The following is an 18,199-nucleotide window of genomic DNA, read 5'->3' on the forward strand; positions in this document are numbered from 1 at the left end:
AATAATGGATATGAAGTACAATTAATGATAAGAGCTAACAAGGAAATCAGGGATCCGTTACCAGTCAATAACTAGTTAATGTACCAGATAACATGTGCCATACTAACACACTGTCTATGCCTACCTGCCTTCCGTTGGACAAGTGTGATGTTATGTAATGATGTGTGTATCGTCCTGGTACCTTAAATGTAATGTAAGCACAATGCTACACCACAGAGGGCGCTGTGGTGGGAAACCTGGAAGTACCTGCAACAGGCTATATAAAAGGCTGATCACCACACCTAAGAGGCACTCTGGAGCTGAACAATAAAGGACGAAGGTCACAGCAGTTAGATTAACACCAGACCGTGTGGAGTCAGTGATTTGTGTGCTACATACACCACAGTTCAGCCACCAAAGAACTCATTTCAGGAGTGGAAGCAAGTCTTCCTGATTCCGAGGGACTGCCTATGATGATGACAGATACGCTGCGCAGAGTTTTAGCCTGTTAAACTCCAGCAGTACTCCTGCATATACCTGGGGATCCCTAAACCCTGGGTCTTGCCAATCTCTGGCTTAGCTTTCTGGATTTAGGGAAGTGTGGTGTGTCTCCATAGGGAGAGTGTGTGTATTCTGGATCAAGCACCAGAAACTCTATGTGTGTAGCTTGGTTTAGACTCTTCTGTGTGTGTGTGAGGCCAAAAACAATAATGATGAGCACAGAACACACAAAAACCTCTGTGCAGGACACTGAAATTGAGTCTCTGACCCCTTAAAACCCAAACATCTAGATTCAGATGTTGACTGTTATGGCCAATGGCTTGGAATCTCCGTACAAACCTGTCTCCATCCCTCAGGACCTGGAATTGTTTTCCGAGAAGACAGGCCAGGAGTTCCCCGACCCGGGATCTGGGCAGTAATGGCTCTGCTATTGCGCCGATCCACACATCGATGTTGTCCGGTGTCTTGTACACTGACAGGAGCTTTTTGGCCAAGTACGTGCTGTTAAAGATTTGTATTAATTCAGAGATATTCCTGGCTTCCCGCAGTCCACAGAACCGTCTCCAGGCACTGTAACCTACGCAGGAAAGAAAGAATGTTCAAACTGTTCTTTGAAAAGAAATGACAGTCATATGCATAGCTTCGGAAATCACTGTCGATATCTATAATTGATCAGGTCAGTATACGATTTGCATGGCACTAATGGAAGAATACATTGGTACCTAGCTGTTGGGATGGTGCAGTTTTGGTTTCCATATTTACGAAAGGATATACTTACTTTAGAGGCAGTTCAGAGAAGGGTCACTAGGTTGATTCCGGAGATGAGGGGGTTGACTTATGAGGAAAGGTTGAGTAGGTTGGGCCTCTACTCATTGGAATTCAGAAAAATGAGAGGTGATCTTATCGAAACATATAAGATTATGAGGGGGCTCAACAAGGTGGATGCAGAGAGGATGTTTCCACTGATGGGGGAGACTCGAACTAGAGGGCATAATATTAGAATAAGGGATCGCCCATTTAAAACTGAGATGAGGAGAAATTTCTTCTCTGAGGGTTGTGAATTTGTGGAATTCACTGCCTCAGAGAGCTGTGGAAGCTGGGACATTGAATAAATTTAATACAGAAATAGACAGTTTCTTAAATGATAAGGGGATAAGGGGTTATGGGGAGCGGGCGGGAAAGTGGAGCTGAGTCCATGATCAGATCAGCCATGATCGTATTATATGGCGGAGCAGGCTCGAGGGGCCGTATGGCCTACTCCTGTTCCTATTTCTTATGTTTTTATGTAACTCTGGTGTGGCATTCCACAACCTCACAATATTCTGTGTAAAAAAAAAAAGTTTTCTCCTGCTCTCTGTCCTCGATTTCAGACATTTAATCTTGTATCTATGTCCCCTCGTTCTAGACAGCTCAATATTTGGAAACATTCATATCTACTCTGTCCCATCCCTTCATGATTTTAAAGTCAGCTATCAAATAACCCCATAATCTCACCTGTTCTCACAAAAACAGTCCCAATTTTCTATCTTCATATTTGTATGTCCTTATACCAGGCAGCACCCTACTGAATCTGTGCTATATCCTCTCTATTGCTTCCTAACTGTATAGCCCAAACTTACATAGCACTCCAACTGTAGTCTTACTTAGGTTTTAAATAGATTCATCATTACAGCTTGATTTTTATATTCTATCCTTCTTGCTATAAAACCTAGTATTCCATTGGATTTTTTAATGGCCTTGTCCACTTGAAGTGCTGCTATTAAAGCCTCAAAGAAGAACAGCTGAGACTGACTCTGTTTTCGATTTCCTCCCTCGCCGGCGTGGAACAACTTGTTCCTGCTACGTGCACAAGACCAACCCCACCTCCAACCTGCCGCCTGCCAAGGTAAATGGGCAAAACTCCAAAAAGCTAAAGTGGTAAAAGTAGTGAAATTGGCTTCTGCTTTAGCAACCACGTTGGATTTAGAAACCATGGGAAAGTAGTAATTGATGACAGAGCTGAGGAAAAATATAAGCAAGGAGCTTTGGGTGTTGGGAGACACAATCATACATTAAACCATTGCTAAACTGTAACTTTCTGTTGAGGGCTGCAATCCCAACCAATGAGCTACATGAGGATCACTCTCCAAACTATCACAACAAACTGAGTGATGGGATATAGGCCTCTGCCTGTGACTCTCATACAGTGAGCCCCTACATTTTTTGGATCCGCGTTTATCATAGGCAGTCCCTCGGAATCGAGGAAGACTTGCTTCCACTCTTAAAATGACTCCTTAGGTGGCTGAACAGTCCAATACGAGAACCACAATCCCTGTCACAGGTGGGACAGACAGTCGTTGAGGGAAAGGTGGGACTAGTTTGCCGCACGCTCTTTCCGCTGCCTGCGCTTGATTCCTGCATGCTCTCGGCGATGAGACTCGAGGTGCTCAGCGCCCTCCCAGATGCACTTCCTCCACTTAGGGCGGTCTTTGACCAGGGACTCCCAGGTGTCAGTGGGGATGTTGCACTTCATCAGGGAGGCTTTGAGGATGTCCCTGTAACATTTCCTCTGCCCGCCTTTGGCTCATTTGCAGTGAAGGAGTTCCGAGTAGAGCGCTTGCTTTGGGAGTCTCGTGTCTGGCATGCGGACAATGTGGCCTGCCCAGCGGAGCTGATCAAGTGTGGTCAGTGCTTCGATACTGGGGATGTTGGCCTGGTCGAGGACGCTAACGTTGGTGCGTTTGTTCTCCCAGGGGATTTGTAGATCTTGCGGAGACATTGTTGGTGGTATTTCTCCAGCGACTTGAGGTGTCTACTGTACATGGTCCATGTTTCTGAGCCATACATGAGGGTGGGTATTACTACAGCCCTGTAGACCATGAGCTTGGTGGCAGATTTGAGGGCCTGGTCTTCAAACGCTCTTTTCCTCAGGTGGCCGAAAACTGCGCTGACGCACTGGAGGCGGTGTTGGATCTCGTCGTCAATGTCTGCACTTGTTGATCCGTGTTTATAGCCATAGCATGACACCTCATTACCATAGGAAATCTCAAGCCTTGACTTCAAGCATGGGAGTCCCGTGAAACTGTGGTACATTTGCATTACAACTGAACTGTGGTTGCTCATTGGAGCACGAGAAGCTTGAATCTCTACTGATTTTAACCTGCAACTCTGGATAAGCAGCCCCTGAATCTAAAACACTGACTGTCCCTGTTGATTGTCTCTGTAAAAGGCGGACACTTGGTATGTGTGCATCTATTTTTCAAATAACAGAGACCTGCTCGGTATTCAGATTTCAGGTTTGATCCCTGGTCCCTATTAAATGAGCTCATCTCATCTGGAGCTGTAGTGAGCTGTTGCATTGGCCCAGTCAGTGTTTCTAAGCGAGACAAGGGGAAAGCATGTGATTGCTTTGCAGCAACTGCTGGGAGGTACATGTAGGTGATTTCTGGGTTAGAACAGGATCAGGCTTCACCAGGATTGCTCCTCGGTACCTTCCCAAGACCCATGAATGAAGAGTGGTCACTTTAGCGAAGTACCAGAGGGCTTCTGGTTCGCATGGAACAGTATCCAAGCACAAGTCACAATTTTTAGGCGAGAATAGGAGGACATCAGAGGGGAGGGGAAACATAGAAACATAGAAAATATGTGCAGGAGTAGGCCATTCGGCCCTTCGAGCCTGCACCACCATTCAATAAGATCATGGCTGATCATTCTCTCAGTACCCCTTTCCTGCTTTCTCTCCATACCCCTTGATCCCTTTAGCCTTAAGGGCCATATCTAACTCACTCTTGAATATATCCAATGAACTGGCATCAATAACACTCTGTGGTAGGGAATTCCACAGGTTAACAACTCTCTGAGTGAAGAAGTTTCTCCTCATCTCAGTCCTAAATGGCCTATCCCTGATCCTAAGACTGTGGTCCCTGGTTCTGGACTTTCCCATCATCGGTAACATTCTTCCCGCATCTAACCTGTCGAGTCCCGTCGGAATCTTATAAGTTTCTATGAGATCCCCTCTCATTCTTCTAAACTCCAGTGTATAAAGGCCCAGTTGATCCAGTCTTTATTCATATGTCAGTCCCGCCATCCCGGGAATCAGTCTGGTGAACCTTCGCTGCACTCCCTCAATAGCAAGAACGTCCTTCCTCAGATTAGGAGACGAAAACTGAACACAATATTCCTGGTGAGGCCTCACTAAGGCCCTGTACAACTGCAGTAAGACCTCCCTGCTCCTATACTCAAATCCCCTAGCTATGAAGGCCAACATACCATTTGCCTTCTTCACCGCCTGCTGTACCTGTATGCCAATTTTCAATGACTGATGAACCATGACACCCAGATCTCGTTGCACCTCCCCCTTTCCTAATCTGCCGCCATTCAAATAATATTCTGCCTTCGTGTTTTTGCCCCAAAGTGGATAACCTCACATTTATCCACATTATACTGCATCTGCCATGCATTTGCCCACTCACCTAACCTGTCCAAGTCACCCTGCAGCCTTTTAGCGTCCTCCTCACAGCTCACACCGTCACCCAGTTTAGTGTCATCTGCAAACTTGGAGATATTGCACTCAATTCCTTCATCTAAATCATTAATGTATATTGTAAAGAGCTGGGGTCCCAGCACTGAGCCCTGTGGCATTCCACTAGTCACTGCCTGCCATTCTGAAAAGAACCCGTTTATCCCGACTCTCTGCTTCCTGTCTGCCAACCAGTTCTCTATCCACGTCAGTACATTACCCCCAAGACCATGCGCTTTGATTTTGCACACCAATCTCTTGTTTGGGACCTTGTCAAAAGCCTTTTGAAAGTCCACATCCACTGGTTCTCCCTTGTCCACTCTACTAGTTACATCCTCAAAAAATTCCAGAAGATTTGTCAAGCATGATTTCCCTTTCATAAATCCATGCTGACTTGGCCCGATCCTGTCATTGCTTTCCAAATGCGCTGCTATTTCTTCTTTAATAATTGATTCCAACATTTTCCCCACTACTGATGTCAGGCTAACTACCCATTTTCTCTCTCCCTCCTTTTTTAAACAGTGGTGTTACATTCGTTACCCTCCAGTCCATAGGAACTGATCCAGAGTCGATAGACTGTTGGAAAATGATGACCAATGCATCCACTATTTCTAGGGCCACTTCCTTAAGTACTCTGGGATGCAGACTATCAGGCCCCCGGGATTTATCGGCCTTCAATCCCATCAATTTCCCTAACACAATTTCCCGCCTAATAAGGATATTCTTCAGTTCCTCCTTCTCACAAACCCTCGGTCCCCTAGTATTTTTGGAAGGTTGTGTCTTCCTTTGTGAAAACAGAACCAAAGTATTTGTTTAACTGGTCCGCCATTTCTTTGTTCCCCATTATAAATTCACCTGAATCTGACTGCAAGGGACCTACGTTTGTCTTCACTAATCTTTTTCTCTTCGCATATCTATAGAAGCTTTTGCAGTCAGTTTTTATGTTCCCAGCAAGCTTCCTCTCATACTCTATTTTCCCCCTCTCATACCCTTTGTCCTCCTCTGCTGTATTCCAAAATTCTCCCAATCCTCCGGTTTGCTGCTTTTTCTGGCCACTTTATAAGCTTTTTCCTTGGATTTAACACTATCCTTAATTTCCCCTGTTAGCCACGGTTGAGCCACCTTCCCCGTTTTATTTTTACTCCAGACAGGGATGTACAATTGTTGAAGTTCATCCATGTGATCTTTAAATGTTTGCCATTGCCTATCCACCGTCTACCCTTTAAGTATCACTCGCCAGTCTATTCTAGCCAATTCACGCCGCATACCATCGAAGTTACCTTTCCCCAAGTTCAGGACCCTAGTCTCTAAATTAACTGTGTCACTCTACATCTTAATAAAGAATTCTACCATATTATGGTCACTCTTCCCCAAGGGGCCTCACACAACAAGATTGTTAATTAGTCCTTTCTCATTACACATCACCCAGTCTAGGATGGCCAGCCCTCTAGTTGGTTCCTCGACATATTGGTCTAGAAAACCATCCCGAATACACTCAAGCTACCAATTTGATTAGTGTTATGTATCTGGACTTGTATATGCTCTGTACAGCCACCAGAGGGCTCATTCCCCTGAGTCCCAAACATAAAGCGATCCTCCTCACTGTCTGTGGGGCACCCCAATGTATGGCCTCCTGAAGAATCACTCCAGCGAAACCCATTGAGAAATCGTACGACGATTTGTGCAGACTGGTCCGAGAGCATTTGAACCCGAAGGAAAGCGTTCTGATGGCGAGGTACCGGTTCTACATCTACAAAAGATCTGAAGGCCAGGAAGTGGCGAGTTATGTTGCCGAGCTTTGATGCCTTGCAGGACATTGCGAATTTGAAGGACATTTAGAACACATGCTCAGAGACTGGCCACAAAACCATACTTCGCAAACTTTTGACTGTAGAGACCCCAGCCTTGAGTAAGACCATAGCGATAGCCCAGGCGTTCATTGCTACCAGTGACAATGCTAAGCAAATCTCTCAGCACACAAGTGCTGTGGACAAAGTGATGTTGTTTTCAAATCGTAACGGACAGGGCAGGTCATACATACCTGCAGCTACACGTCCGCAAATGTCTCAGAGTCACCATCAAGGCTGATGAACGCAAGGCCATTAACATCTTGTTGGCGCTGCGGAGGTGATCATCGTTTGCATTCATGCCGATTCAAAGGATACATTTGCAAGGGCTGTGGAACAATGGGACACCTCCAACGAGTGTGCAGGCGAGCTGCTAGGCCTGTTAAACCTGCAAATCACCACTTTGCAGAGGAGGACAGATCCACAGAGGATCACAATGAAACAGAACTTCTGATAGAGGAGGCAGAGGTACATGGGGTGCACACATTCACCACGAATTGTCCTCCGATAATGCTAAAGGTTGAACTAAATGGACTCTCGGTGTCAATGGAGCTGGACACGGGCACGAGCCAGTCCATCATGGGCAAAAAGACTTTCGAAAGGTTGTGGTGCAACAAGGCCTCAAGGCCAGTCTTAAATCCAATTTGCACGAAACTAAGAACTTACACGAAATAACTGATTCCTGTAATCGGCAGTGCTACCGTAAAGGTCTCCTACGATGGAACGGTGCCAAGCAATGGTCCCACGCTGCTTGGCAGGAGCTGTCTGGGAAAGATACGCTGGAACTGGGACAACATCCGAGCGCTATCGTCCGTTAATGACACTTCGTGTGCACAGGTCTTAAAGAAATTTCCTTCGCTGTTCGAACCAGGCATCGGGAAATTTCAAGAAGCAAAAGTGCAGATCCACCTAATTCTGGGGGCGCGACCCATCCATCACAAGGCGAGAGCGGTACTGCACATGATGAGAGAAAGGGTGGAAATCGAGCTCGACTGGCTACAAAGAGAGGGCATCGTCTCACCGATCGAGTTCAGCGAGTGGGCTTGTCCTATTGTCCCAGTCCTCAAGGGAGACGACACCGTCAGAATCTGTGGCAATTACAAAGTAACTATCAACCGTTTCTCCCTGCAGGACCAATACCCACTTCCAAAAGCCGACGACCTCTTTGCAACGCTGGTGGGAGGAAAGACGTTCACGAAGCTGTATCTGACCTCACTCTACATGACGCAGGAACTGGAGGAATCATCGAAGGCCCTCACCTGCATCAACACGCACAAAGGTCTTTTTGTTTATAACAGATGCCCGTTTGGAATCCGATCAGTGGCGGCGATATTCCAGAGAAACATGGAAAGTTTACTAAAGTCAGTCCCGCACACCGTGGTCTTCCAGGACGACATCTTGGTCACAGGTCGGAACACAGTCGAGCATCTGCAGAACCTGGAGGAGGTTCCAGTCGGCTCAACCGCGTGGGGCTCATGTTAAAATGCTCGAAGTGCGTTTTCCTGACGCCTGAAGTCGAGTTCTTGAGAAGGAGGATTGCGGCGGATGGCATCAGGCCCACCAACGCGAAGACGGAGGCAATCGAGAACGCACCGAGGCCACAGAACGTGACGGAGCTGCGGTCGTTCCTGGGACTCTTGAACTACTTTGGTAACTTCTTACCAGGTCTCAGCACCCTGCTAGAACCACTTACTACGAAAAGGGGGTGAATGGGTTTGGGGCAAAAGCCAAGGAAATGCCTTTGCAAAAGCGAGAAAATTGTTATGCTCAAACAAATTGCTTGTGTTATATGACCCATGTAAGCGTTCGGTACTAGCATGTGATGCGTCGTCGGGTGTGTATTGCAACAAGCTAATGATTTTGGGAAACTGCAACCGGTTGCTTATGCATCCAGGAGTTTGTCTAAGGCCGAGTGAGCCTACAGCATGATTGAAAAAGAAGTGTTAGTGTGTGTCTATGGGGTAAAGAAAATGCATCAATACCTGTTTGGGCTAAAATTCGAATCGGAAACTGACCATAAGCCACTTATATCCCTGTTTTCCGAGAATAAAGGGATAAATATCAACGCATTGGCCTGCATTCAGAGATGGGCGCTCACGTTGTCCGCATATAACTACTCCATCCGCCACAGGCCAGGCACAGAAAACTGCGCCGATGCTCTCAGTAGGCTGCCATTGCCCACCATGGGGGTGGAAATGGTGTAGCCTGCAGATCTAGCCATGGTTATGGAAGCATTTGAGAGTGAGCAATCACCCGTCACTGCCCGGCAGATCAAAACCTGGACAAGCCAGGACCCCTTATTATCTCTAGTCAAAAGCTGTGTGCTTCACGGGAGCTGGTCCAGTGTCCCAGTGGAAATGCAGGAAGAGATAAAGCCTTTCCAGTGGCGCAAAGATGAAATGTCTATACAGGTAGACTGTCTTCTGTGGGGCAATCGAGTAGTGGTCCCCAAGAAGGGCAGAGACACCTTCATCAATGACCTCCACAGTACCCACCTAGGCATCGTAATGATGAAAGCGATAGCCAGATCCCATGTGTGGTGGCCCGGCATCGATGCGGACTTAGAGTCCTGCATTCACAGATGTAATACATGCTCGCAGTTAAGCAATGTACCCAAGGAGGCGCTGCTAAGTTTATGGTCTTGGCCCTCCAAACCATGGTCTAGGGTACACGTAGACTATGCAGGCCCGTTCTTAGGTAAAATGTTCCTTGTGGTTGTAGACGCGTACTCCAAGTGGATTGAATGTGAGATAATGTCGGCTAGCACGTCCGCTGCCACTACTGAAAGCCTGCGGGCCATGTTTGCCACACATGGCTTACCTGATGCCCTGGTGAGCGACAACGGGCCATGTTTTACCAGTGCTGAGTTCAAAGAATTTAACGGGATCAAATATGTCTCATCTGCCCCGTTTAAACCAGCGTCCAATGGTCAGGCAGAGAGAGCAGTGCAAACCATCAAGCAAGGCTTGAAGAGGGTAACTGAAAGCTCACTGCAGACACGCCTATCCCGAGTCATGTTTAGCTACCGCACAAGACCCCACTCACTCACTGGGATCCCAAGTGGCTTCCCGGCACTGTCGTGGCCAAAGAGGGGCGTAGGGTGTTTCGGATCAAACTTTCAAATGGACTCATTCACCGGAAACACTTGGACCAAATCAAACTCAGATTCACGGACTACCCTGAGCAACCCACCTTGGACCCTACCTTTTTTGATCCCCTAACATACACACCAGTGGCAACCGGCACCACGGTCGACCACAAAGCAGAACCCATCATCCACAGCAGCCCAGCGAGGGCCCAACAAATGACTCAACAACACCAGCTTTCACACCGAGACGATCAACCAGGGCAAGAAGGGCCCCAGACCGACTCACATTGTAAATAGTTACACTATTGACTTTGGGGGGGGAATGTTGTTATATATGTGGACTTGTATTTACTCTGTACAGCCACCAGAGGGCTCATTTCCCGGAGTCCCAAGGGATCTCATAATCTCTTGGGAGCACAGGTACTTAAGAGTGCTTCACAGGTTGGAGAGGCACTCTGGAGACCTGCAATAAAGGACTAAGATCACATTTTACTTTGAGCTCATAGTGTTCAGTCTGACTCTTTCTCCATACACTACAGTTATCGCAGTCAATATGTGATTAAAGTCGCCCATGATAACTGTTGTACCTTTATCGCACGCATCCATCCTCATTACTACTGTTTGGTGGTCTGTACACAACTCCCACTAACGGTTTCTGACCTTTGGTATTCCGTAGCTCCGCCCAGACAGATTCCACATCATTCAAGCTAATGTCTTTCCTTACTATTGCATTAATTTCTTCTTTAACCAGCAACATCACCCCACCTCCTTTTCCTTTCTGTCTATCCTTCCTAAATGTTGAATACCTCTGGATGTTGAGTTCCCAGCCTTGGTCACCCTGGAGCTATGTCTCCGTGATGCCAATTACATCATATCCGTTAACTGCTATCTGCTCAGTTAATTCGTCCACCTTATTCCGAATAATCCTCGCATTGAGGCACAGAGCCTTCAGGCTTGTCTTTTTAACACCCTTTGGCCCTTTAGGATTTTGCTGTAATGTGGCCCTTTTTGCTTTTTGCCTTGGGTTTCTCTGCCCTCCACTTTTACTTTTCTTCTGTCTACCTTTTGCTTCTGCTCCCATTCTACTTCTCTCTGTCTCCCTGCATAGGTTCCCATCCCCCTGCCATATTAGTTTAACCCCTCCCCAACAGCACTAGCAAACACTACCCCTAGGACAAATATAATTTCATTAACTGCACATTGATCACTTTAAGTGCAAGATTAATTATCCAGGATGTTATTTGGCTATTGTGAAGGCACTGAGCTGGCTAATCAAAAGGTACGCTTAAAATCACACGTACGCATAAAACACAATCGAGTCATGAGATGACCACTCGTTGACCTCGGGCTCAAGGGAGCAGTGAAGAAAATCCAAAGAGGAACTAACCATATAAGGTGAGTGATGCCTGGAAGAAGGGAACAATTGGGTATTTGATCATGCCTTGGTACAACCAATCATGTCACTGTTAAAGTCTGTCCACGTGGACACTCATGTGCCAAAACCTGGATAATTAAGGTGTAATCTCAACAGCTTGGTGGCTGAGACGTGAGATGCTCCCCCTACACGTGCTTGAATGAAAGATCGTTGAATCTTATCCAAGGTCTCCGTCTGTTGAATCTGGGCTTGTTAAGAGAGAAGGGCGATTCTCCCTATCAATCACCGATATAGATACAGATCATCTTAAAGACTGATGCAGCTCCAAGCTTGAACTTCCAACTCAAGCCTTTATCATATTTACAATGGCCTAAGATATCAATTTTGGACATTTAGGATCATACAGCCCAGCACCTAATATACCAAAATAAATGAGAATGCTAGATAAACATTGATGCTGCTTTGCAATGTCATTGGAGAGTGACGGCCTTGCCTCTGCCCTCTGTGTATCCGGTTTGCGTGCCGATACTCACTCGGTAGCCCGTGGTCCCTCCCTCGCTGAAGGTTCAGTGCTGCCAGATCCAATGCTAAGGATCCCTTAGGCTGAAACAACTTTTCCGTCAGCTCTTCGGGCATCATCTGTGTTGGTGTTTGAAGCTTGGCAGCGTTTAGTATAATTCCTCGGACGATGGGATCAATTCCTCCTGCAGCACAACACAATAACCTGGGTTAGAGTGCGGGGGAACGTGAGTGACACTGAAACAGGAATTTTCACTTACACTGCTGGGCGGAAAAACAGGCGGCAGTGGATGGGCCTCCCGTTTTACACAAGACCCGATACAGACCAGGAAGGCCGCAGGTTCAATCCCTGTTCTATTCTGAATAGGAAGATCTTGGCTGAAATAGGTGTTATAGCAGGCTTCAATGCCTCTGGGTCAAGGAGGGGGAAAATCAGCCAATCTTCTCGGTGCCGATCGCCATCTAATGAGCCTTGTTGGAAAGTATAGGTTTGAATTGTGAATGGAGAGAGGATTGAGCTAGGCTACTGACACTCACTCTGCCGGCTTACAGATGTAACATGGTAGTTGGAGCAAAGAGCAGGAAGAGGAGGGGTAAGTGATAAAACTAACGTTGATGGATTTCCCTCTTGCCCCCATGAGAGATAAAGTCATTGTGACAGTGCGTACCTCGAAATGGGCAGCACATTCTTACCTTCTTCTACAATTCTCCAGGGAGAGAAGAACGACTTGTGCAGGGAGATGCTGGGGTAGGCTGTGTTCTCTCTGTAATTCTCATCCAGTCGGAACAGTACCGGGTGAATGGTAACGTGAGCAAAACGGAACGCTGCTGTGGCAAATACGTTAGAAATCCACGGGTCAACTGTTTCGTCGTAGCCACCGTACGGAGGCAGATGCTTCTTTGTGGCATCTGGTCCAAGGATTTTAGGTACGTAGTCCTTCCAGTTTATAATCTGTTTGGAGAGGAAAAGGGAAGTTCTCGTCACATCTCTTTCTCCTCAAACCATTTACCAGCACTAAAGTATATGTATGCTGAAAACAGAATGGCTTCTTGATAGACTGAATTTGAGCTGATGTCAATCTCTGCTGGCACTAATCATTTATAATGATCTGGATCTCTGCTTGTATCCTCAAATCTTTATTTCTCCAACTCCATTTGCACTGCCCAAGATCTTTGTTATATCTGACCTTGATATCGGGCAACCCCGACCCGGGAGAGAACACCAGCCTCAGGTAGGGGCGATACATGGAGCCAACCCCTGCAGGAAGCAGCATGAGCCATTCCAGAAGTGTGACGGCTTCGAGGAGCGGGGTGGGGGGTCTGCGGGGGGGGGGGGGCGACTGGATTGCTGTCATTAGAAGGTGGCGATGGAGGCGGAGAAACTGGGGGAATGGATTGGAGTCATAGAAACATAGAAAATAGGTGCAGGAGTGTAAGCCATTTGGCCCTTCGAGCCTGCACCACCATTCAATATGATCATGGCTGATTATGCAACTTCAGTACCCCATTCCTGCTTTCTCTCCATACCCCTTGATCCCTTTCGCCGTAAGGGCCACATCTAACTCCCCTTTGAATATATCTAACGAACTGGCCTCAACAACTCTCTGCGGTAGAAAATTCCACAGGTTCACAATTCTCTGAGTGAAGAAGTTTCTCCTCATCTCGGTCCTAAATGGCTTACCCCTTATCCTTAGACTGTGACCCCTGGTTCTGGACTTCCCCAGTATCGGGAACATTCTTCCTGCATCTAACCTGTCCAATCCCATCAGAATTTTATATGTTTCTATGAGATCCCCTCTCATTCTTCTAAATTCCAGTGAATATAAGCCTAGTCGATCCAGTCTTTCTTCATATGTCTGTCCTGCCATCCCAGGAATCAGTCTGGTGAACCTTCGCTGCACTCCCTCAATAGCAAGAACGTCCTTCCTCAGATTAGGAGACCAAAACTGTACACAATATTCAAGGTGTGGCCTCACCAAGGCCCTGTACAACTGCAGCAAGACCTCCCTTACAGAATGCGAGGTAGGAGGAAATGTAATCTGTCAATAGCCTATTCCCAGAAATGGAGACAGAGAAGTCAGAAAGGGAAGGGAAGAGTTGGAGATGGACCATGTGAAGGTGAGGGAAGATGGAAATTGAATGCAAAGTGAACAAAATTTTCTAGTTCAGGGCGAGAGTGTCAGACCTATTAAGACTCTTAGATCTCTTTCAACTTCATCCTTTGCTATTTCAACACCATTTATAGAACACGCACGTCACTTGTTCCTCCCGATGTGCAGTATATTACATTTATTTGCATTTCATTTTATCTGCCATTGTTTGGCTCACTGAGTTATGATGAAGTCATGATGAACCTGTATAAATCACTGGTTCGGCCACAGTTGGAGTATTGTGTCCAATTCTGGGCCCCGCACTTTAGAAAGGATGTGAAGGCCTTAGAGAGGGTGCAGAAAAGATTTACAAGAATGATTGCAGGGATGAGGGACTTCAGTTATGTGGATAGACTGGAGAAGCTGGGGTTGTTCAGAGAAGGTTGAAAGGAGATTTGACAGAGGTGTTCATAAGAACATAACATAAGAAATAGGAGCAGGAGTCGGTCATTTGGCCCCTCGAGCCTGCTCTGCCATTTAATACGATCATGGCTGATCTGATCTTGGCCTCAACTCCACTTCCCTGCCCGCTCCCCATAACCCTTGACTCCCTTATCATTCAAAAATCTGTCTATCGTCACCTTAAAGATATGCAAAGACCCAGCCTCCACAACTCTCTGGGGCAGAGAATTCCAAAGATTCAAAATCATGAGGGGTCTGGACAGAGTAGATAGAGAGAAACTGTTCCCATTGGTGGAAGGGTCGAGAAGCAGAGGACACAGAGTTAAGGTGATTGACAGAAGAACCAAAGGCGACATAAGGAAAATAATTTTTACGCAGCAAGTGGTTAGGATCTGGAATGCGCTGCCTGAGAGGGTGGTGGAGGCAGATTCAATCGCGGCTTTCAAAAGGGAATTGGATAAGTACCTGAAGGAAAATAATTGCAGGGCTCCGGGGAAAGGGTGGGGGAGTGGGACTGGCTGAAGAGCTCTTGCAGAGAGTCGACACGGGCTCGAAGGGCCGAATGGCCTCTTTCTGGGCTGTAACCGTTCTGTGATTCTCTGATTCATATATTTTATTGATGTCGTTTCTGGGCTGTCTCTTTTGATTACATGACCCTTCCTAATTTGGTATTGTCTGCAAATTTGACGACTTTGCACTGAGTTTGTGATTGAAGTAATTGATGTAAATTAGAAGCCGTGGTGGTCCCAACACTGAGGCCTGCGCACCTCACTCAATACCTTTCCGCACTCTACATGACTCCTCTAACCAGAACCTGTTGGTTTCCACCCTTGAGCCAATTATCAATCCATTCAGAAATTCTACCCTGAGGATTCTTAAAGTACAACTGTTGTATTAGTGTTGGGGAATGTATAATTTCAGAAATATGAAATAAGTTTCTCACAATATTGGCAGTTAAAGAATATTTGCTTAAAGGGGAAAGCTCGTGACAGTCAAACTATTCTTAAAAAAATGTAATTTCCCTTAACTGTGATTCTTTCCCTTGCCTCCCTTTTCTATTCATTTGCTGTGCTTCCTCGTTTCATGCCAGACACGAGACTCCCAAAGCAAGCGCTCTACTCGGAACTCATTCAAGGCAAGCGAGCCAAAGGTGGGCAGAGGAAACGTTACAGGGACACCCTGAAAGCCTCCCTGATAAAGTGCAACATCCCCATCGACACCTGGGAGTCCCCGGCCAAAGACCCGCTCCTAAGTGGAGGAAGTGCATCCGGGAGGGCACTGAGCATCTCGAGTCTCGTCGCCGAGAGCATGCAGAAACCAAGCGCAGGCAGCAGAAGGAGCGTGTGGCAAACCAGTCCCACCCACCCTTTCCCTCAACGACTATCTGTCCCACCTGTGACAGGGACTGTGGTTCTCATATTGGACTGTTCAGCCACCTAAGGACTCATTTTTAGAGTGGAAGCAAGTCTTCCTCGATTCCGAGGGACAGCCTATGATGATGATGATGATTCCTCATTTCCATATACATTTCTGGATTTTTTTTCCTCCTGTTGAAATTTAGCCCAATTGTGCATCCTTACCACCTTGTGGTTGTGTAGTCCTATTCTTCTGACCCTTGAGCTTGTTAAATTAGAAAATTCAATGAACCACAAAAAAACCTCGATGAATCTCCCGGAGACAGCTCAGCACAAGGCGGAGTGGGATAGTACACAAGTAACAGAAGGCAGTTGACCTACAGCCCAGAGGGCACGGAGAAAACTGGGAGAGAAAAAAGCAGAAGCTGTCCAAATGAGGGATCTGAAAAATAACACATTTATCATGCATTTATTGTACATTTATCGCAGATTCTGTGTTGTGTATGTATAATATAAGTATACTCCCTGTACACTCAATGTACAGTTACATAAGACTACTGGATGTATCTTCACACTGTATACACTATGCCTGTACCACCAGAGGGTGCAACTGGTGGAGACCTAGGGGTCACCTGTACACGACAGGTAACCAGGTATAAAAAGGAGCTCACCATATTGTACCCTCACTCAGGAACTGCAATAAATGGACTAAGGTCACCACAGTTCAAGCACAATACCTTGCCTCGTGGAGTCATTACTGGAGTGCTTACAGACACAATATTCTGCATGACAAAATGTGCCTTGCAGATTGTAAAAAATACACCTATGAAATGTGGACTCATTTCAACAGTTATAAACTGTATGTAAAACAATTAGTGGTGTACATTGCATGATGGAAAAATCACTGAGATCCCTTGGTGATGTTTGGATTTGAAAGTAGACTACACTTGAGTCGGGCATGTAGCTGTGTGGTAACAGTTAAGATCAGAGATTGCTGAAGGCCCAGAAAACATTCCTCTCCAGCGCTGTTTGTTATTAGTCCGGATTTCTGCGAAGGTTAAATACATGTCATGAATTTATAGATGGCTCTAACTGTTTAAGAGGGAGGTTTTCTTAATTTGCCAATGACAGGCCTTGATGACTTTTATCAATAGCAACTAACCACTTTAATAGACACTTTGGCCCATCAGAAAATCAATTGCATTTCTGTTCCAGTTCCTATTACTCTACTTGTTTTACAAGCTAAACGTGGTCACAACTGAGTGAAATAATTATATTCCGGATGTACAGTTTTCGCAGTTGCAGGGAAAAGGTGCAGACACGATCAATCGCCTTTTATCTGCAGTGCCTCAAATGCAACTTCCACGTAAGCTCAACTTTTGTATTCGTGCCAAGAGCCAGGTTGATTAAAAAGGCAACTCCAGGGAATATTGGCAATTAAAAACATGATTCTTAACAGCAGAGGCATCCTGTTAACCATCGGAAGCTTTGAAAGTCAAGACAAGGAAGCTCTGGAGCCTGGTTGATGGGTAATTATTTATTGTGCAGCTCCATTCACTCATTTATTGTGTTCAATCCTACTGAATAATCAAACATATATCATTTTTTTCCGCACGTTTTGAGTGAAACACTTTGCAACATGTCATCGGAGAACAAGTTTGTGCAAAGGAGTGTTCACAGACCCTTATGATCATCATCATCATCATAGGCAGTCCCTCGAAGCGAGGATGACTTGCTTCCACTCTAAAAAAGGGATGAGTTCACAGGTGTTTCGATGAAAGACCTAATATTCCAGATCCCAAACTACATCCTGAAGGGTGGAAGATGCCTGTGTGTGGATTTTTTTAACGTGGGGTGACCGTTGCACACCAGCCACCACACGGGCTTGACAGAGCTAGGTCTTGGTCCAGTGGCAAGGGTTAACCAAGACGACTGGAGACCAGCTCTGCTGCACGGACCTAGTGCGCACACATATCGCAGTGTGGGCTGGCCCGTGCTGCCCCTGGGCCCCTATCAAATGTTTCTGGAACCACTTTTGCTTTCTTATGGTAGTCGCAATCATTGCCTGTGTGACTTCCTAGTTTTGAATATTTCTTGGTTAACTGTGACGAAATCCACTACATTATGATTTTTCTGGTAAAAAAATTATCTGTAACCATCTTAGTTTAAGGAGCAATGGCTGAGAGTTTCCCAGGAGCTGCTCCCCACTGCCGTAACTTCATCGGACGTGTGGCGGGAACCCCGCTCAGGCTCACTGAAAGGAGCTGCTCTCCATTGGGATGCATATGTCCCTCCCCACCCCAAAACCACAGATAGTTGGAAATTATGCTTCTGGAACAGAATGTTATGACAGACATTACGTAAATGTAAGCGTTGTTATTTTGTTTCATAGAAACATAGAAAATAGGTGCAGGAGTAGGCCATTCGGCCCTTCGAGCCTGCACCACCATTCAATATGATCATGGCTGATCATGCAACTTCAGTA

The 18,199-nt window shown here is 46.2% G+C and overlaps 1 protein-coding gene across 1 annotated transcript in view; it reads right to left on the reverse strand.

Annotated features, from left to right (window-relative positions):
* epx (eosinophil peroxidase) overlaps window positions 1-18,199 on the reverse strand; it is a 158,668-nt gene that overhangs the window by 22,996 nt on the left and 117,473 nt on the right. The window contains exons 10-12 of the mRNA XM_070898665.1: window positions 12,501-12,759; window positions 11,822-11,992; window positions 820-1,057 (exon numbers count right to left, since the gene is read on the reverse strand). Coding sequence (XP_070754766.1) covers window positions 820-1,057; window positions 11,822-11,992; window positions 12,501-12,759 — 668 coding nt within the window. The remainder of the gene's footprint in view (window positions 1-819; window positions 1,058-11,821; window positions 11,993-12,500; window positions 12,760-18,199) is intronic.

Source organism: Pristiophorus japonicus, chromosome 14 (genome assembly GCF_044704955.1).
Source record: "Pristiophorus japonicus isolate sPriJap1 chromosome 14, sPriJap1.hap1, whole genome shotgun sequence".
NCBI classification, from domain to species: Eukaryota; Metazoa; Chordata; class Chondrichthyes; family Pristiophoridae; genus Pristiophorus; species Pristiophorus japonicus.